Here is a 19429-nt window from a genome sequence, read left to right as displayed (position 1 = left end):
TCTGTCTACCTATCTATAATCTGTATATTTACCTACTTATCTGTCATCTATCTATCTATCTATCTATCTATCTATCTATCTATCTATCTATCATCTATTTTTTACCTACCTATCTATCATCTGTCTACCTATCTATAATCTGTATATTTACCTACTTATCATCTGTCATCCATCTATCTATCTATCTATCTATCTATCTATCTACCTATAATCTATTTACTTACCTATCATCTATCTATCTATCTATCTATCTATCTATCTATCTATCTATCTATCTATCTATCATCTGTTTATTTACCTACTTATCTATCATCTGTCTGCTTGTCTATCTCTACATGTATGTATATGTGTGTGAACATACCACAGCATATATGTAGAGGCCAGAGAACAACTTGCAGGAGCCAATCTCTCCTTCTCCCATATGGGTTCTGAGGATCAAACTCAGGTTCTCAGTCTTCATGGCAAGTGCCTTTACTCGCTGAGGCATTTCATCCACCATGGAGGGATTTCTTTTTTAAAGGATTATTCTGGCAACAGCAGGTCTCGTCTTCCTTTTGACCTGAGGCTCTACAGCCCCCCGATGCTGTCTTGTGCTTCAGCCCATGGTTCTGTAGTCTTGCTCTCCCAGTGCCCCGTTCCCGCAGGAGGACCTCTGCTGCCGGCTGTAGGAATGAGCAGGCAGAGCCGGCCCTGCCCAAGGCCCCCAGGCTCTTTGAGCAGCAGTCTGGCCACTGTTTGTCTGTAGACAGTTTGGGTGTGGCTTTTGGGTCTCAGGTGATACAAAGAAGGGCTCTGGACTTCACTGATTAGTTTATAAAATGCAGATGTGATCACGCCACACGCTTGCTTATGACCTTCCCAGGTCCTTCATTATCTTTATTATCTTTGTATTGAAATCCTGGCGCTTGGTATTAAACACTCCGCTGCCCACTGCAGCCTCTCGTTCCCAGGGCATCCTTGCTCTTCTGAGTTCCAGCTGCTCTCACTACAAGGGGCTGCTTCACTGAAGGCCCCAGAGTAATGGGCCAAGAGATCAGAACTAAGTCCTAAGTTAAAATAATTTTTTCTCTTTTTGTTTTTTGCCAGGCACTTACTATGTGGACATAGACTGGCTCCTCCTCCTTCTGCCTTAGCGGTGCTGGGATTGCAGGCTGTTCCACCAAATGCTCCCTCCCTCTTTCAAACTTGCCCCTGGCATTTTCTCATATTTTAACATACCGACCTATGTCAGGCATGAGCAACACAATCTTTCGATTTTCTTTTTGTTTGAGATGTTATGTAGCCTTGACTGATCTGGAATTCACTGCTTAGACCAGGCTGTCCTGGGACTCACTGAACTCAGCCTGATCTGTCTAGCAAGCCATGGGATCAAAGGTGTGCGCCACCACGCCCAGCCTCTTTCAGCACCTTTGTGTCTTCAAGTGTCACGCAAATGGCAGAATCACAAAATACACGGAGATGATTGTCTGAAATAATAATGGTTTGCTGTGGTGTGTTTATCTATGCCCTGGACCAAATGCTTTGTCCTGATGTGCGATCCTCAGTGCTAAAATTGTGACAGGCCCTGGTCTACTGGGATGCAGGCTCAGGTTCTCTTTCAGTGCGAGCTGACTTCATGACCTCTGCTTCTCCTGAGTCTCTGGGTCTGTCTCTGTGTCTCTGGGTCTGTCTCTTCTGTCTCTGGGTCTGTCTCTCTGTCTCTGGGTCTGTCTGTCTCTGGGTCTGTCTCTCTGTCTCTGTCTGTCTCTCCCCCGAGACAGAAGGAACACACATGGAATAGTGGGTGGGTAAAAACATCTGTTCTCTGCCTGAGTGCCCCCTCCATCCCTACTCTAGAGGTGGGGGCCTTCTAGATCTGTATCTGGGGTTCCTGTCCACTTGCTGGCTGCTTTCCCGGGCAGATTTTTCTGCCTTGTGGTTCAGGTATCTGCCTTTAAGCCCCCAGCTCTTAATTTTTATTTTATTTCATTTATTTTTTTAGGATCTGGAGAGAAGGTTCAGTGGCTGTTCTTCTAGAGGACCCAGGACCCAGGTTTGATCTCCCAACACCCTCATGGTGGCTCACAACCATCTGCAACTCCAGTTCCCAGGGATCCAACACCTTCTTCTACCTCACGTATGTGGTGCACAGACGCACACGTAGGCAAAATACCCATATGCATAAAAATAAGATAAAATAAACATAAAGCAATTAAAATATATTTATTTATTTACATGTGTGTGGAGTGGACACACCACTGCATATTTATTAAATGTGCGTGCATGTGTGTACACATCACTGTGGACTTGTGGTGAACAGAGGATGACTTCCGGGAGTTGGTTCTCTCCTTCCACCCTATGGGACCTGGGAGGGAACTCAGGACCTCAGACTTGGGAGCAGGGGCCTTTACCCACTGAGTCACGTGACCTTCTTCAAAGCTCTTCATTTTTCTCTGGCCCCCAATTTAGTTGTTTGCCAAGGATCTTTTCCCCCTCAAATGAGGACCCCACTGGGCCATAGTGGGACTGCGCGACTCTTCTTGGTTGCCTTTTAGGGACTTAATTCTAGGCCAAACCACATTCATCAAACACTGCTTTCAAAGCTGTAAGAAGTGAGTGTGGAAGGTGCAGAGAGACCAAACAGGTCCAGCTGACCTCCTCGTGGAGCCTTCCTGAGGCAGGGCATCCTTGGTTTAAACCCATCTGGGACAGAGAACTCACTATCTCACAAACGGCCTGTGCTCATTACACTTTTAGGAAGGATGTTTCCATACGATATCAGTGCTCTCCCCATCAGTGGTTGCTGCTAGGACCACTTCCAACCTGCCAGTCTCCGCAAAGAAGTTTGAGCTCCATCTTATCCATCTCTTGGCAGGCCCGAGGCCCAATGCCAGCTTTTTCTGGATCGTGTGTCTCTATCCAAACTCATGGCTTGCTTCATCACCCTGAGGACATTGACCTAGTCCAAGGGATTCTGAAAATCTGCACATGGAAGTGCTTGGGCTAGCTTAATGGTAGCGTGCTTGCCTAGTGTATGTTTTGCCCTGGGACTGAGCCTAGCACTGAGGAAAGAAAAAAAAAGTCACGTGTTGGCAAACCTATTTTGAAGTGCTGGAAATGGAACCCAGGGCCTTCTGCTCTTAGTCAAGGACTCTGCCCTTGAGCTACACCTTCAGTGTGACGGCCTTAAAAAATCAGCTGAATGCAGACAAAGAAAAAAAATAGAATAGCATTCCCTCAAATTCTAAGGCTCCTGGGCTTCGGAGCCTGTGTCCATGTCATGAATGTCTTTCTCTGGTCCTGAACTGGCCTTGCTTTATGCTCCACAAAGCACAGTGGTCTTCCTTCTCTGAGTTACACTCATTCAGGCGGCGGCTCTGAGAGAGGGGCTGGCCCCTGCCAGACATTCAACAGCGCTGGGAATCTGGGGCACGCGGCCTTTTGTGCTGGCCTGGGACCCAATGTTCTTTGAGGGGTCATGCTTGTCTGAGGTATGCTTGCAAGGTGTGGCCTGAAGCAAAACAACGAGATAATGCCTCAAAGGTCAGCCCCATCGTGACTATTCTCATAGCAGACTTTTGCTCCTCTGCATTTGCAAGTGAAAGAGGAAGGGATGCTCAGCTCTGGGCAATAAACAGCACCGGGAGACACCAGGCTTTACCCAGTGCCTAATGGACAAGGATGGACCAAAGAGTAAAGAAGAGCTGGAGTTTCCCATAATGCCTCTTTCCTCTCTGAGTTTCTCTGGGCATCAACCCAGGTCCTTTTCATTTTAATTAATGTGGTGAACCAGGCTCTGACTTTCAAAGGAATCTGAGGAAATCTTCCTGCCAAGTCCTGAGGGAATCGCCGTGACACTCAGGAACACGGGCCTGTGTAGGTTAAGGAACGCTGAGAATAGATTATAGGGAAACAGTCTACCTTTCTTTACAAGGTCCTTGTTTTGCTGCATCCCTGAAATCTCAGATGCAGCCGTTACAATGAGGGCCTGTTGCAGAAAGAGCTGACCTTTTATCACCACTTAAAATCTAATTAATCCATACCGAAGCACAAAGATTTCTGTTGTACGTTAGGGTGAGGGGTCATAGAGGCCTCTTTGTTCATCTTCAGACTTATACCTGTCAAGCGTTGGGGATAGAATGTTACCAAGCAAATTGGAAAGTAGCAGATCAAATCCTTATCAGAAAGCCTAACTCACAGTTTTTAACAGATTCCTTTACCCTTTACATGAAACACTATATTCAAGAGGAACAAAAACGTATTTCAGAGCGCCCAGAGAGTGAATGACCAAAGCTTATATTCCGGGTGGCATAGGATCAAGACCGTCACACCACTGTCAACCACCAAGGGCAGCAGATTCTATAGAGTGGCCGAGCTGCACTCTCTGCCCCAATGGCTTTCATCTTCAGAACGGCCATGCAATCTGCAGGGCTTTCGCTCTCCCTGCTAGGATGGGTCCTGGCCATTATTACAACGTATCTGCCCCACTGGAAGAACCTCAACCTGGACCTGAACGAGATGGAAAACTGGACCATGGGGCTCTGGAAAGCCTGCGTCATCCAGGAGGAAGCGGGGAGGCAATGCAAGGGCTTTGACTCCTTCCTGGCCTTGCCAGCTGAACTCCAGATCTCCAGGATCCTGATGTCTCTGTCGAATGGGCTGGGGCTGCTGGGGCTGCTGGGCTCTGGCTGTGGCCTGGACTGCTGGAGGCTCGGAGAGAGCCAGAAGGGTCTGAAGAGGCAGATGCTCATCTTGGGAGGGCTCCTGCTCTGGACTTCGGGCGTGATGGTCCTGGTTCCTGTCTCCTGGGTGGCCCACGTGACGGTTCAGGAGTTCTGGGATGAGACCCTGCCTGAGATTGTGCCCAGGTGGGAGTTTGGGGAGGCCCTTTTCCTTGGCTGGTTTGCTGGCTTCTGCCTGGTGCTGGGAGGATGCCTGCTCCACTGTGCAGCCTGCTGGAGCCCGGCTGCCCCCGCCTCGGGCCACTATGCAGTGGCAGGATTGCAAGACCACGGTTCGTGTCTGGAAAACGGAACTGCACAGCCTCAAGTGTAAGCCACAGGCGGGGACTAGTCATGTCTTTTGTCAACGATGACAAAACGTCTCTGTTATGTAACTTAATTGTTCTCGCTTTTTAAAAAAATAAATTCATAACCTTTTTCTCTTAGTCTATACTAGAGGTTTGCCTCTCAAATCTGAAGAATGAAAGGAAGTTTATCTATAAGGAGATCATGATGGCAAACATTATGAAGCTATGTGTGGAGGAAAAATGTCGTTGATTTGGTTATTTAAAGCAGTGTGTGCTTCCCAATACAGTCAGTCCAGTGCTTTGAGGTATTCGTTTGTGGGTAAGCTGTGTTGCTGTTTGCACATGGAAACCATAATTTCCTTCTCCTTCCTAAAGAAAGAACTAACAATCTGCAGTCCAGTTTATTAGCAGAGCCACGGGCTAAGTCAGTCACCAAATGCCACCTCCAAGGTGATTCTACTCTTGCTTAGATGTTCCCAGGAGCCTTCTGAACTCTGAGGACTTTAGGAAGCTGGAGTTCCTGGATGTTCTGGTTGGACCTCCAGAACACTGTGGGTTTTTACTATTTTTACGTCGTAGCCAATCTCAGTCCTCATCTCTTTACTCCAAAACTTCAAGCTTAAAAAGGAAAAAAAAATATTTCCAGCAGGAGTTTGTTCTTACTATCTAGAGTCTCTCAGTTCATTTGTCAGAATGAAAACTTGTGTGTTCAGTTCCAGACGACAGACGTGGACAGATGTAGTGAAATGGGAGCAACCATGTTGACTTGGACCCAAAGGCCCTGTTGCTTCTCTTCCCTACAGCCTAAAAAGCTAATTTCAGCAAAGAAACAAAAAACAGAAAGAAGAAAATTCCTCCAAATTCTCAGAGCCCGACAGCTATTTATGGCTTATGCATGTGACTAACACAAAGGCGTGCAGATAAGTGAGGGCCGACATGGCTTCCTGCACTCTGCACTGTGTAGCCAAAGAATTTTCAAAACAGGCCTGATTTAAAGTCTAGAGGGATTCCTGATAAGATTGATTTATTTGGTTAAGAAATATTTCTCTCTGAACCTTTTTTTTTTTTTTTTGCAAAGATGGTAACACCCAGTATTATCATAACACATGCACAGAAACTCTAACAGATGAAAATCTGACAGGTGTAATTAGCAGAGCACAAAGCAGGAGGAGTTGAACCCGAACCTTCAATTACGAGTTTTTTTTTTTTTTTACATTTAGACTTAATTCTCCGACTTGTTAGGAGCGTTGGGAATGTGAAAGCCAGGTAAACCTTCACAATGAAAGGATTAGCACAACTTGACCTCAGAGGCTCCCTGACAAAGTGCTCTGCACAAACTTCAGCCCACAGGACACAAACACAGCCCCGGGCCACACCTTAGCATTGCTGGTTCCTAGCAGTGTTTCCCTGTCCTCTTCTGAAACCTTTTCAACATGGACTCAAACAATAGTAGATCTGGCAAGCGTCCTCCTATACACACAATGCAAAACTATGTCTAAGCTCTGCAAGAGCTAAGTGCCACACTTTTTTACAGCAAGCGCGGGGCAGGAGTCGGGCTGGCTCAGGCTCGCGGGACGTTCTAATGGGCTTGGTTTTCCGGAAAGCCACGCAGTCCGCTGCACTTCTGCTAGCCCTGCTGGGATGGGTTTTAGCCTGCCTCACCAACTACTTGCCCCACTGGAAGAACCTCAACCTGGACCTGAACGAGATGGAAAACTGGACCATGGGGCTCTGGAAAGCCTGCGTCATCCAGGAGGAAGTGGGAAGGCAATGCAAGGACTTTGACTCCTTCCTGGCCTTGCCAGCTGAACTCCAGATCTCCAGGATCCTGATGTCTCTGTCGAATGGGCTGGGGCTGCTGGGGCTGCTGGGCTCTGGCTGTGGCCTGGACTGCTGGCGGCTCGGAGAGAGCCAGAAGGGTCTGAAGAGGCGGCTGCTCATCTTGGGAGGGCTCCTGCTCTGGACTTCGGGCGTGATGGTCCTGGTTCCTGTCTCCTGGGTGGCCCACGTGACGGTTCAGGAGTTCTGGGATGAGACCCTGCCTGAGATTGTGCCCAGGTGGGAGTTTGGGGAGGCCCTTTTCCTTGGCTGGTTTGCGGGCTTCTGCCTGGTGCTGGGAGGATGCCTGCTCCACTGTGCAGCCTGCTGGAGCCCGGCTGCCCCCGCCTCGGGCCACTATGCAGTGGCAGGATTGCAAGACCACTGTCAGCAGCTGGAGCTGAAACACGCCAGCCCAGAAACCTAAGCCAGAGGGATCAGTGGCCTTTCTACTCTTCAGCAGGTGCTCGCTCCACCGGACTTGGTAGGATCTCCTGCTAAAATCACCCCTACTCAGTGTGACTTTGAGTTTCTGAAATGCATACTTCCTTTCTGTGACTATTAACTTCTAAATACAATTTCTTTCTACAGTTGCGTCTTTTCTATTTGGAGCCAGACGAATCAGGACCTTTTGATGTAATCGGCCATTAGTGAGCTTGCGAACTCTGTCAGCCTTTAAAATAGGCTGTGATTGCACACACACAGGGAGTGGGTAAACCAAACATTATACGAGCGCTTTTGTGGCTCTGAAAGGATCGTTCACGTGGAGAGGAGTCATGTGGGAAACAGACGTGGTGTTGACCATGTATCTAAAGTATCTCATGAAACTAAGATCTCAGTGGATACTTATTTAAAACACATGACAACCGAGGACAGTAAAAGCAACAACAACAACAAGAACAAAACACTTGCTTGGTCCTGAAAGGACTCAATGGGACACCCCCTTTTCAGAGACCTCTCTCTAGAGAGTTCTTTCCACATCAGAAACATCCATGCCTGCCTCTGAACAGAGCGGTTCTTGTGGGTTCTGGGAACTCAGGTAGAATCTGTCATGCAAAAGTGCATCTCCTTCTGTCCCTGTGTGGTGGGGTTGGCTCTGTGGCAGAGGTCGTGACTGGCGTGTGTGGGTGGGCACAGTGCCTCCTTTGGAAGAACGCTGCCAGCTGGGGTAGGGTAGCCGGGGGCCACAGACTTATCAGTCCTTGTTTCCCTGGAGAAACGAAAATATCCCATCTCGTTTATCCTTGAGATCTACAGTCTAATCAAGAACTGTTCATGACAAATTTTTGGCCTGAGGAATGCTTCATGGAACATTTTATATTTGCTTGGTACATGGTTCAAGTAGATTCTTGTATTTGTGCCAATCAGGGAAATCAGCTGAACAGTAAGCAACACTAAAATACAGTATTAGGAAATATGTATCCTTGTTTTTTTTTTTAAAAATTACTGGGTGTGTTTTCATAAACAAATGGAAAGTGCAGCAGGGGAAGACAGTCCATGTGCGGTATTTGAACACTTTCACACACAGTGCAGATGAGAACAGAAACATATGCAGGGTTCAACCTGATTAAACATTTCGTTCAGTCCTGAGCTTCTCACACTTAATATAACATAAATTCATAGCAATTTTTAAAAAAGTATTTAATTTGTATGCTACAGAGACTCAGCTAAACTTTGTTCATTTGGCAAGTAATACTCTTTTTGTATCTGTAACACTTAAAAGTCTGATATATAGAATTGTAATAATATACTGATAATCCAAACTTGAGAGCTAAATATTAAATTCTTTTTGTCCTGTCCAGAATAAATTCTACCTTTAAAAATATTTTTAATAACATTAAAATTTTTATTTTCCCATATGGTTTTGTGATTGAGTTAGTAAGATGATTTTGAATCGTGGGTCAATACAAATGCGGCGGCCCACGTCAAGCTGCGTGCGGGGAAAGGATTCTACTGGAATAAGTTCCTCTCTCGTGGTAGAAATGAGCATGTTCTGTGAAATCAAACCAAAGCCCCCAGTCACAACTGTGAGCTACCAGCCTGAGACACACTTTATTCTTTAGTACTCGTCTGAGACATTTTGTAATACAAAAAGTTAGCAATAAAACTGATGAAGATCATAAAGCTGTAACACTCCAATATAGCCTCTTGTAAGCCCAACATTTAAGATGGCCAGAACCAAACTATATATTAAACAGAACATAAATAAGACCGTAAATAAATAAATGAAAATAAAATCGTACGGTACAAACTACACAAAATTCTACGGACAGGTCCGTGGGCCAAACTCTGCTGCTGAAGACAGCTGACCTTTATTTAGCACTGTATTAAATAAACCTCTGCTGTTCACAGTTGACCTGGATGGGGGCACTCCAGCTCCCTCCAGTCACCTCCAGGGCAGACCGGGCTCAGTCTGCCACTAGGCTGTTTTCTGTCCCAAGTGCTGCCACGTCCAGTTACATCTTCTAAGAAGTTGGGTGTAAGCTGCGGAACATTTAGGGGAGAGACGACTGGAGTTTTCGGTGCGGTAACTGATAACTGAAGTTCTGGCCGAGTATACATTTTGATTCTGATAGGACGAACTTTCTAAAATCTGCATAGATTCAGGAAAATAAAAGTTCTTACTAATGGGGATTCCAGCAGAACATAACTCTTCTTAAAACAGATTCTTTTTCTTGCCTAACTTTCTTTTTAAAATTCCTATAAAATTTTTTTGCATTAAAAAAATAAAAATAATTTAGCTTGCTATATAAGATGGCTCACCAAAACACAGCTTCTTCCAGTATGACAGACTAAGTAAGTATGGTTTAAATTAACTAAAACCTATGTATTTTAACACTTTTATGCTGAGTCTTTTTCTTTCCTCTCCCTTCCTTTCTTCTTCTTTTTTTTTTTTTTAAAAAAAAGAAGTGTCCTGTTCTGGTTAAAACCTAACCCGGAGAATAGGATACTTTGACCAATTTCTATCTCGTTTGTTCCCCCAAAATATATATAAGTGACCCAGTCCACACTCTCAGTACCCTCAGGCACACCGTTTTTGCGTCCGACTGCTATGAATCACTGAGAGACTCCCCTAAAGATGACAGCAGCAACATAGTTCCTAGTAAGCCTAGAAACCTGTGGACGAAGGTTCTCTTTGGCCAGCTTGATCTCAGCAAGATGCGCCCTGTCCTCCGACCTCACCTACTGAACATGGGTGTGTCCCCTCCACGCCCCATGCGCTGTGGGTGTGTCCTTTCTGCTGGGTCTGCACTGTCATTAGAGCCCAGGGCCACCTCATGCTTCTCTGTGGCATTGCCTTTATCCCTAGGACTGGTGCAGGCCAGAAAGACAGCCCTGCAGGTTCAGATTGCGTTAGAAGCAGAGGCCACATAAGCATCCTTGGTGTGTTTTTCGGGAGCTGGTGCCCCCTTCCCTTTCTGTCCTAACCACAGCTCTCTACAGTAGGACTATACCTTGACTTTTCATGTTCTTGTATTCAGCATTTCACACGTTTTGTTTGCTCCAGACAAGTTTAGGAGGGCAGAAAGAAATGTCTTGTGGAAATGAGAGGGCCAGACCCAGCTGACGGAAGGGACGCGCCTGTTTCGGGTGGACACAGGGCGATGCTTGCTTGCGAGCACCTTCAGTGGGGAAGTGTGCTTTCTAGCTCAGGACTCTGGTTTGGTGTGAGCAGCTTCTCAGTCTCCTGCGCAGCTGCCCCCTGCAGTGGGCTCAGCAGGCATGCACTGGGCACCTGCGGCCTCTGTTACACTTTGCACAGTGAAACCCAGGGGTCTCACATACACACTGTGCCACACGTGGGGACCAGATCACCCCGTTTCCGTCCGTTGAATTCTTTTTCCTTCGCGAAGCATGTAAGAGTTACATTCAAAGGAGCTTAGAGATTAACCTGATGAAACTGGTGAGAAACCAAGTTCTTCAAGAGTTGACAGTTAGGTTACAGGCAACAAAAGCCCCGCCCCCCAACAAAAAATAAAAACAACAAACAGCAAATGTTCAGCCTTTGACCCTCCCGCGAAAAGAGAGCAGGTGGGGAGTAACATCAAGCCACAGGGTCACACGTCGTCAGCTGGCAGGGACGGAATGCTGATCTTCGCTCGCGTGAAGTAGGCTATCTTCTCCCTAGAGAGAGAGAGGAAGAGAACCACTCAGCATCATCCTGGGAATTCTGAGAGCCCCAGGGCGGTCTCCACAATCCCAGAAACTACACTTAAAATCCTGAGAGCCTTCAGTTTTAATCATTGTTTATAGCTATTTTTATTTAGTGTTTGTGTAAGGGGCGCAATGCCATGGTGTTGGTGTTAAGTCAGAGGAAACTCCTACCACTTGTGGGAGTCAGTCCCCTCCTTCTCCGTGGGCCCTGGGGGTTGAACTCAGACCACCAAGCGTGGTGACAAGTGCCTCTCCCCACTGAGCCATCGTCCCAGGCTGTATCTTCCTTGCTTTAAGGGTGGGTGGCACATTCAGTCCTTCTGGCTCTAAGCCCCCTACACACTAAGTCACTGTGTTCCCCAAGGGTTCCCAACTGAAGAGCATCTGTAATCCATCAGGGGTGTGGGGCTGTGTTTGGATATTTCTAAGGTTAGAGAAGCTTCAAAAGGGTCAAAATGCTGAACTGAAATTTCCAGAGTCCTTACAGAATCCGTGATACCAGGAAGTTTGTCAGAACAAACTCATGTGAAAGAAGGCAGGGACGGGGACACTGGGAGAGACACATGAGGCACTGTTCATGTTTTTCTCAATTGCTCTCCACATTATTATTATTTTAATTTGTTCATTACTTATATTTACGCGTGTGTGGAGGTTGGAGTTGGTTATCGCCTTCTATTATGTAGGTCCTAGGGATCAAACTCGTGTTGCCTGCCCTGGGGACAGGTGTCCTTACCACTGAGCCACCTCGTCAGCCCTTCACCTCTGTGTTTGAGACAGGGTCTCTTACTGAACTTGGAGCTTGCTGATTCAGTGAGACTGGCTAGCCAGCAAGCTCTAGGAATCCTCCTGTCTCAGCGCCCGCAGCAGCAGTTACGGGCCGTCTCACTTCCGTAGGCGGGTGGCGGGGGACCTATCTCAGGCCTCCATGCTGAAGAGCAAGTGTCACTCACTGAGCCACGCTCCCAGCCCCCACCTGACCATCTCAGGAGGGGTCACCTGCACGCCAAGGGGAGACTGACAGGGTGGTAATCACGTTAGGAGAAGGATAGGGAAAATAAGATTTCAGGACTGTACGGTGACCAATGGTGATGGCAGCTTATCTTTTTACAAGACCTCACATACATAGCCGTGCTTGGCAGCTGGGAGGAAGGACTAAGGTGCCCCCTCCCCCCAACACACAAGAAACGGTGCCGATGGAGTGAAGAGAGTGAAAGGCGGACACGGGACAGAGTTATTTTATGACACAGCTTCCTCTACAATTGGCTAGTTCCCTAAAAGACAAGTAATGGTGTTAAAAAGGCCAGAGACTGTCGTCATGATTCCTGGGAGGCCACAGGACCCCGCTGAACCCTGCGAGGATTTAACTACACGGTCAGGTACAGCGCCTGCCTTCCTTGCTGACTGGACTGAGCAACGTGGCCCTCAGGGCCACTGGGCTCAGGGCTCCGCAGCAGGCCCACTACTGACCCACCAGCTGCTGCTCCTCCCTCTCACTGCCCTAGGCACCAAGGAGCACATTCAGCTATCACAGATGTCACAGTCCCTACACGGTGTGTCTTCCCTCAGTCCAACATGTGCATTCTCATCACGAGCTTCGTGATATCAATGGGTTGGCCCCTCTCCCTCCCCCTGAAGAGAGGGTCTCACTGTGTAGCCCCAGCTGCTCTGGCTGCCCTGGAACTCACTGTGTAGACCGGCTGGCCCTGAGCTCATAAAGATCTGCCTGCCTCTGCCTTTGACCTGTTGGGCGCGTGCCATCATACCAGGACAGGCAGGGGGGTTTCTTATGGGAAACAGGGATGGTTATGCATTCTTTACTTTGGATTTTAACAACGGGAAGATGTTAAAGATTGTCCATGGTTGGCAGGGCTACTTTCTGTGGAAGGCGGCAGCATGCTGGGTAGGAAAGCCCAGTCCTTTACCTGTACATAGAGGACCTTCAGCACCTCAGCTTCCTGCCCCTACTGTGGGACAATGCTCTTGAACCCTGTATTGGTTTAATAAAATGCTGATTGGCCAGTACCCAGGCAGGAGGTATAAATGGAGCAACCAAACTAGGAGTGTTGGGAGCAGTGAGACCCCGGATCCTGAATTTCTTGTAATCCCCCGATCTGAGTGCCTATAGCTGCTCTGGGCACGAGACCTTCAGGAGTTCCTGATGGCAGGAGAGTGGTTTCTGGTGGGTTTGGCTGGGGCATGGCTATCTCTATATAATCTGCCCCTGAACACAATAAAGGGGGCATTCTTGGGGAATTCAAGGATGACCCGGGTCGCTGTCTGTGTGTGTCTCTGTATTTTAACCTCCAGCCCCCTTGCCCGAAGCTCGCGAACTGGGTGTCAGCACACAGAGTGCAGTCGGGGGTCGCGGAGCGCGGCATAGGAGAATTCTGGGAAGCAGAAAGGCTCAATGTCAGCCTGCAGTCACTGATGCAGAGGAAGCAAGATGAGAATGTGTCACTGATAAAGGTACCAAGCCATGTGGCTAACAAGACAAGAATTATGGGTTAATATAAGAGTTAGTTAATAAGAAAGCCTGAGCTAATAGGCCGACCAGTTTATAATTAATTAATGCAGGCTTCTGTGTGTTTCTTTGGGAATTGGTGGGACAGACACCTCTGTCAACATGCCCCCGCCTCTGAAGTCTCATGTGCCTGATGCCAGCTCCTGCCCTTCAAAGCTCCCCATCCACCATGAGTCCTTCCTTTCTTGCTCCCAAACAGCCTCTCTCCCAATCCCTCTCCATGACCTAAAAGCTAACTGGTTTTCTTTTTCTCTCCTTTTACATTTATTTGTGTGTGTGCACACATATGAGGGAGAGGGGAAGAGAGAAAGAGAGAGGAGGGAAGGAGAGTCTGTGTATAGGTGAGCACGTCACAGTACACATATGGAGGTCAGAGGACACTCATGGGAACTGGCTCTCTCCTTCCACCATGTGGATTCTAGGCAGGCATTGAACTCAGGTCATCAGGCTTGGCTGCAAGCACCCTTTGCCCACTGAACCCACTGAACCATCTTGCTGGCCCAAGCTTAGAAGCTCTGTGAGGATCTCTCTATATGAAATCTAAGTCAAAACTAAGATGAACATAAAACAAGTAGAGAAAGCTTTTCCTGTGGACCCTCCTATACTTGACCAAGCGGCACGGTCTCTGAGGTCCCCATGTCACATGATCTGGGGACATTTTAATTCTCTTCTCTTACATCTCAGTGTTCAACAGTCTGTCCTTTCCGGTCCTTCAGCCCCAGGACCACACTCTGAGCCCCTTCCAGCTCTTGAACAGTCCTTTTCGCCTCTGCAGTGCCCAGCGGGTGTCCTCTCCTGTCACCTTTCCCCTGCTTTCTGGGATGTGTCGCCTGTTTCTACCGTGGGAACTCTCCTCATGTGACCCTTAACCCTTCCAGAGCTTGATTTCTGACTGTCCACTGGGTGGAGTTACCTGGCTGGCTGACAGCATGGTTCACCCAGGCTATGCAAAAGCAGGATGCAGGAAGTCCTCACTGTGAACACTCTCCTCTCCCCTGCTCTCTGCCTCAGTCTCCCCTCCATGCCTCCAATGCCTGCCCCAGCAGGATCCCCACCGTGACTTTTGTTCTCAGAGACCTGGCTTCCTCAGTACTCAAAACCACACCTGAAATCCTTCCATGTGGTGTTCAGGCCCTGTGGAGTCTGACAAGCTCGCCTGGGACAGCTCTGTCTGTGTTGTTCCTCATAGCCACCACAGCCAGTGCCTCAAGACCTGGTGGAATCCTTCCACAGTGGACTCCAATGGTGCCCTCCTTGAGCTGACCTGTAGAGCCTGCATATCTGGCCTACACAGACTGGAGTTCTCCCCAGATGCTCTCACGGTCCAGATTCATCTGCATGACATGAAACTGCTCTGCATGGCCCTGCAGGGGCTGTGGACCTCGGTCCTGTCAGACTGGGGTCCCCGTAGGAGCAGGAAGCATGTGTTCCGTTGCAGTACTGTGGGGGTCAGCACAGTGCAAGGTGTGTGTGTGTGTGTGTGTGTGTGTGTGAGAGAGAGAGAGAGAGAGAGAGAGAGAGAGAGAGAGAGAGAGAGAGAAAGAGAGAGAAAGAAAGAGAGAGAATGGTACCCAAGGAATGGCCAGAAAATGAGCGAACAAAATCCCCCAAAAGATCCGTGGCTTTTGTGTATTTTTCTGTATCCTGGGTGAAGCTTTCTCAATGAGATGAACTCATGACAATCAGAGGTTCTGGGCTGCTGGGGAGACAGGATCAGTGGGTGTTACCTCAGCGTGGAGCGCATGTACAACAATATTCATACCAGGGACAGACACAGTGGTAAGGGTCACTTAGTCCTGAGGTGAATTCTTTTGCAATCACGGCACAGGAGGGGGCCGCCACAGAAGGAGCTGGTGCCCGGAAACCACTTACCTGAAGGACTGCACCTGCCGGGGCACCTTCCGGCTCTGCTCTCGCAGCCGGCACACATCCTTGGACGCCTGCCTCATCAGTTTCTCTGCGTTCAGGTCTTGCTTCTGCTCTTCTTTCGTCTGCTCAGCCTGGCAGAGGAAATAACAATGGGGCAACAGATAAGAGTCTTGATTAGAAACCTGGAGACGTGTTGCAAGGCTCAGCTGGAGGCCAAGGCGCGCAGCCAAGGGTGGCTTTTGTTGGGCAGTAGGGGACAACAGTCACATGCTAGGCTCCTGCTAATCTAGGTGACGCAATAACCACGCTTAAAATTTTTACATCAGGCAAACCTGAGGACTCACAAAATCAAAAAACAAAACAAACAACAATGAAAACGTCAAACAACAAAAACCTAAAACTGAGAACCACTAGCGTTGAATCGGTAATATTTCAGTAAATACACTCACAAACTCTTTCCTCCCCAGCCCCGTTTCCCTGTCAGGCAGCTAAAGAGCTTCCTAAGTGCACCTACTAAGCAATGGTGCATATAAGTACGGGGCTCCAAGTCCCACACACAGGGACACACCGCGTGACCTGCTGCAGGCTAAGGGACAGATGGACCACCATCCATCCATTCTCACATCCCCTTAGTCCCTTCTGGCACCAAGTTTTCACTGCCCCCCAAGGCTTTACTACAATTCACTCTGTGTTACTGTTGTATTAGACACTCACACACATATATTTTAATACAAATAGACCAATAATATTGTTCACTGATGGCTGCTTCCCCATTTCCTCCATGTGGTCACCTAATAAGCAAATGCGTATGGTCGCCTTTGGTAGGGATATTCTGTGTTGGCAGTGCTGAAGATGGCGGACCCTGTGGCTGACTGATTTCGAATTCCCTTTTGAGCACTTCCTAGCTCTGAGTCTGAGGCAGGGGCTTGGCTAGTCCTTAGGCCATAGTTTCTTTGGGGGTAAGTACTCCAAAGGGTTAGGAGTTTAAAGGAGCTAACCCGCAGAAATCACTCAGTGTCTGAGTCAGCACCAGTAAGCCTCCCGTCTCAGTGTGAGTCACTCCCGTTGTAGGCTACAGTCTATTAGAGGGGAGGGGAGGGTTGTGAACAAAACAGATATAGTTCAATGAATGAGAAAAAAGAGTAGAGTGTATTAATGATAAAAATTAAAAACAATGTTAATGTTTTCTTGGGTTAACTTTTTTTTTTCAACTTAACATTAAAAAACATTTTAAGAGCGAGGCACAGTGGCTTGGAAAGCTACCTAGGAAGACTGTAAATTTGGGATAGCCTGAGCTACACAGAGGGTTCCAGAAAAGCCTGGCGTACATAGAGACTGTGTTTCAAGAACAAACAGGTTCCCGCGGAGCACTGGAAAAGCGGAGCAAAAGAAAAAAGGGCTGCTGGGCTCACACCCGGCAGATTTATCCGTAAACATTAGCCCGAGGCGAACACGCCCCCAATGGGTGGGGCTATGTCCCTACATTGGAACTTATTATGTAGACCAGCACTCACAGACATCCACCTGTCTCTGAATTCAGTGAGGAGCTGTCTCAAAACAAAACCCCAAAAAACAGAAACAAATCTCCACAATAACAACAATACACCTTTAATCCCATCGCCTCGCGATAGAGGCAGCTGAATCTATTTGAGGCCAGCCTGGTCTACACAGCAAGTTCCAGTCAGGGCTACCTACTGAGATGCCCCATTTCTTTATTCAGTCACCTTATCTTCTAGACATGGTTTTAGGGTGAAAGGCAAATGCATGTGTACTATTAAAGTGAAATGCAATCTTTTTTCCAGGAAGGAAAGGGAAAATTTAGAAACATTAAAATTAGCAGCGTATTTATACCTCCTGTGGCTGAGTGGACTCTCCCGAGCGCTGAAATGTAAACTGGGTACCATTTGCGGAAACGCCCAAATGCCACACGCTCCCTTCCTGTCAGGAAACTACAGAGCTGCCTTGGGGTCGGGTGGGCAACCACCACCACAGCAGTGTTTGGGCAGGAAGGACACTACAATGGTGGGGTGGCCGTGCCCCAAATCCTAGGAAAAGGATGGGAAGATGCCCATGTTGGGACCCTCCTCCAAGGTGCCTGCCCCTAAGGATACATCTGCACCAGCCCCTGCTGGGGTGACCCAGAACTCCATACCTGCTTCTCTGCTTGCTTCAGAAGCTTCTGGAATCTCTCATCCTCCAGCACGCCTGGGGGAAGGTCAGTCTCTCCCTGAGCTTTCAGTTCCTCCAGCTTCTGCCGTAAGTCCCTCAGGGCCTGCAGCTCGTCGTTGAGGCGGCTCTGGCGGGTCAGCGAGGCCTGCAGGTCCAGCTCCAGGTCTAGAGATGTGCGCACAGGGCATTCCTGAGCAGTCCTCCTGAGGGAGGGTTGGCAGACGGCCTGTGGAGGGAGACACAGCAGATGCCCCTTTCCTACCTCTGTACTTCCTCATGTGACAGGACGCAGAACTGGTCATGTGGCTTGCTTTGGCCAGGTATCCCCTCGGGGAGACACTTGCCAACGTGCTGCGAGATCTGTCATTTCTGCCTCCCGCTGGGGACACAGCAGTGACCAGAGGTGGAAGCTCCTTCAGCCTGGGTCCCATGAGAGCAGCAGGGGCTGCTATCTGGCCAGCCTGCCACTTTAGTAGCTGAGCATGCAATGAAGCTGAGCCATTGTAAACTACAGAGATCTCAAAAGTGGGTGCTAGGTAGTCTGATGGCCCGGGTTCTATCCCTGGAATCCACATGGTGGGCAGAGAAAACCAGCTCCTCAAAGTTGCCCCTTTTCCCCACATACATTAGGTGGTAACCTTACAAACAAACAAACAAACAAACATAATTAAAGTGATTTTAAGTGGATAGCACAGTTCATGGTGAATGAAAAGCAAATGCATCACAAGATGGTTATATAGCCTCTAGGTCAGGACACCCCTGCGGCTCGTTCCCGAGCTACCAAGGCTGTGAGTGTTGGTCAGAACGCGGTGGAGATGGCCTCTGTCCTACAGTCCAGACGTTTACACTCCAGCTCCTTCCCTGACTTCCTACTGTGCGGTCGGCTCTCACTACTGTCTTCCCTAGAGCCAGTCTATCCGTTTATCAAGAAATCATTCCCAGTAGACAGGAGTAAATGCCTGCTGGCGGGTGAGTTCGGGGATAGTATGAGGGAAAGGCTGGCGTCTCTGGCCTTGATGAGGCTGCAGGCAGCGGTGAACTGTGAGGCGGAGGACTCGGGGATGAGTCAGACCCGCCCAAGGAAGAGAACTTAAACTAGGCTGAAGATAGGCTGAAGAGGGTAATGGAAGCAGGGCCACAGGAGAATTTCTGCATGGATTCACACGGTGGGGATGGGAGCTGAGATTTGGAAGAACGGGGACCACGTGGCACAAGTGCTCTGGTCTGGAGATGGGAGTCACCATGGTGGTCATGACACAGGATGGAGGGGACCTTTTGTACCTCTTGGACTGAGTCCTCACCCAAACTAGAATACTTGTTTTTCCTTTAGTCACCCTGTGAATTGAACTTGGGACCTTGTAAGTCTAGACATCCTACCAGAGAGCTACACCCCCAGTCCTCTTTCTATTTCAAGGCAGTTTTACTAAGTTTCATGTTGGTCCCAGACTCACTTTGTATGCTGTCTTTGAACTGTGATCTTCCTAGTTGGCCTCCCAAGGGCCTGGATTATATAAGGGCCTTTTTCTGCAGTGGGTCCCTCCAAGATTAAAGGGTTGGGCTTTGTTGGTATTCACACTGGGTCTGTGGGTTCCCTGTGAGGGATGAGTAGACATGTATTCACACCTCCCAGGGACAGTGTCACATAACAGGCCTGCACCACCTGGCACAGCTTGGGATCTCATGACTAAATATCCTGGCTTCCGTAACATTGTCACTAGGTTTCCTGTACCCAACCCCTACCTTTTCCACACATGCCAGCAAAAGAAGAAACCGCAAGATGTGTGAGCGCCTTGAACACATGACTTGCTTTCAGTCAGATCCGCCTCCCCCCATGATGGCTCATGGGTAAACATGCTGGCACATAGGATAGATGACCCAAGCAAACAAGC

General features: G+C 48.4%; 3 protein-coding genes across 3 annotated transcripts in view; 2 read left to right on the top strand and 1 right to left on the bottom strand.

Annotated features, from left to right (window-relative positions):
• Window positions 1–4371: 4371 nt before the first annotated feature.
• LOC130863023 (claudin-22-like) lies at window positions 4372–5034 on the top strand. Its single transcript, XM_057752903.1, has one exon. The coding sequence runs from the start codon at window positions 4372–4374 to the stop codon at window positions 5032–5034; it is 663 nt and encodes a 220-aa protein (XP_057608886.1).
• A 1488-nt stretch (window positions 5035–6522) lies between these two features.
• LOC130862697 (claudin-22) lies at window positions 6523–8652 on the top strand. The gene is made up of 2 exons (XM_057752432.1): window positions 6523–7310; window positions 7418–8652. The coding sequence occupies exon 1, from the start codon at window positions 6591–6593 to the stop codon at window positions 7251–7253; it is 663 nt and encodes a 220-aa protein (XP_057608415.1). The 5' UTR covers window positions 6523–6590; the 3' UTR covers window positions 7254–7310; window positions 7418–8652.
• Window positions 8653–8671: 19 nt separating this feature from the next.
• The window catches only part of Wwc2 (WW and C2 domain containing 2), a 169939-nt gene continuing 159181 nt past the window's right edge, over window positions 8672–19429 (bottom strand). Inside the window, exons 21-23 of the mRNA XM_057752431.1 lie at window positions 17524–17766; window positions 15375–15502; window positions 8672–10951 (exon numbers count right to left, since the gene is read on the bottom strand). Of these exons, the coding sequence (XP_057608414.1) occupies window positions 10885–10951; window positions 15375–15502; window positions 17524–17766 (438 nt within the window). The 3' untranslated portion in view covers window positions 8672–10884. The remainder of the gene's footprint in view (window positions 10952–15374; window positions 15503–17523; window positions 17767–19429) is intronic.

This window comes from Chionomys nivalis, chromosome 20 (assembly GCF_950005125.1).
Source record: "Chionomys nivalis chromosome 20, mChiNiv1.1, whole genome shotgun sequence".
In the NCBI taxonomy this organism is placed as follows: Eukaryota; Metazoa; Chordata; class Mammalia; order Rodentia; family Cricetidae; genus Chionomys; species Chionomys nivalis.
This window is presented reverse-complemented; position numbering and strand designations above follow the sequence as displayed.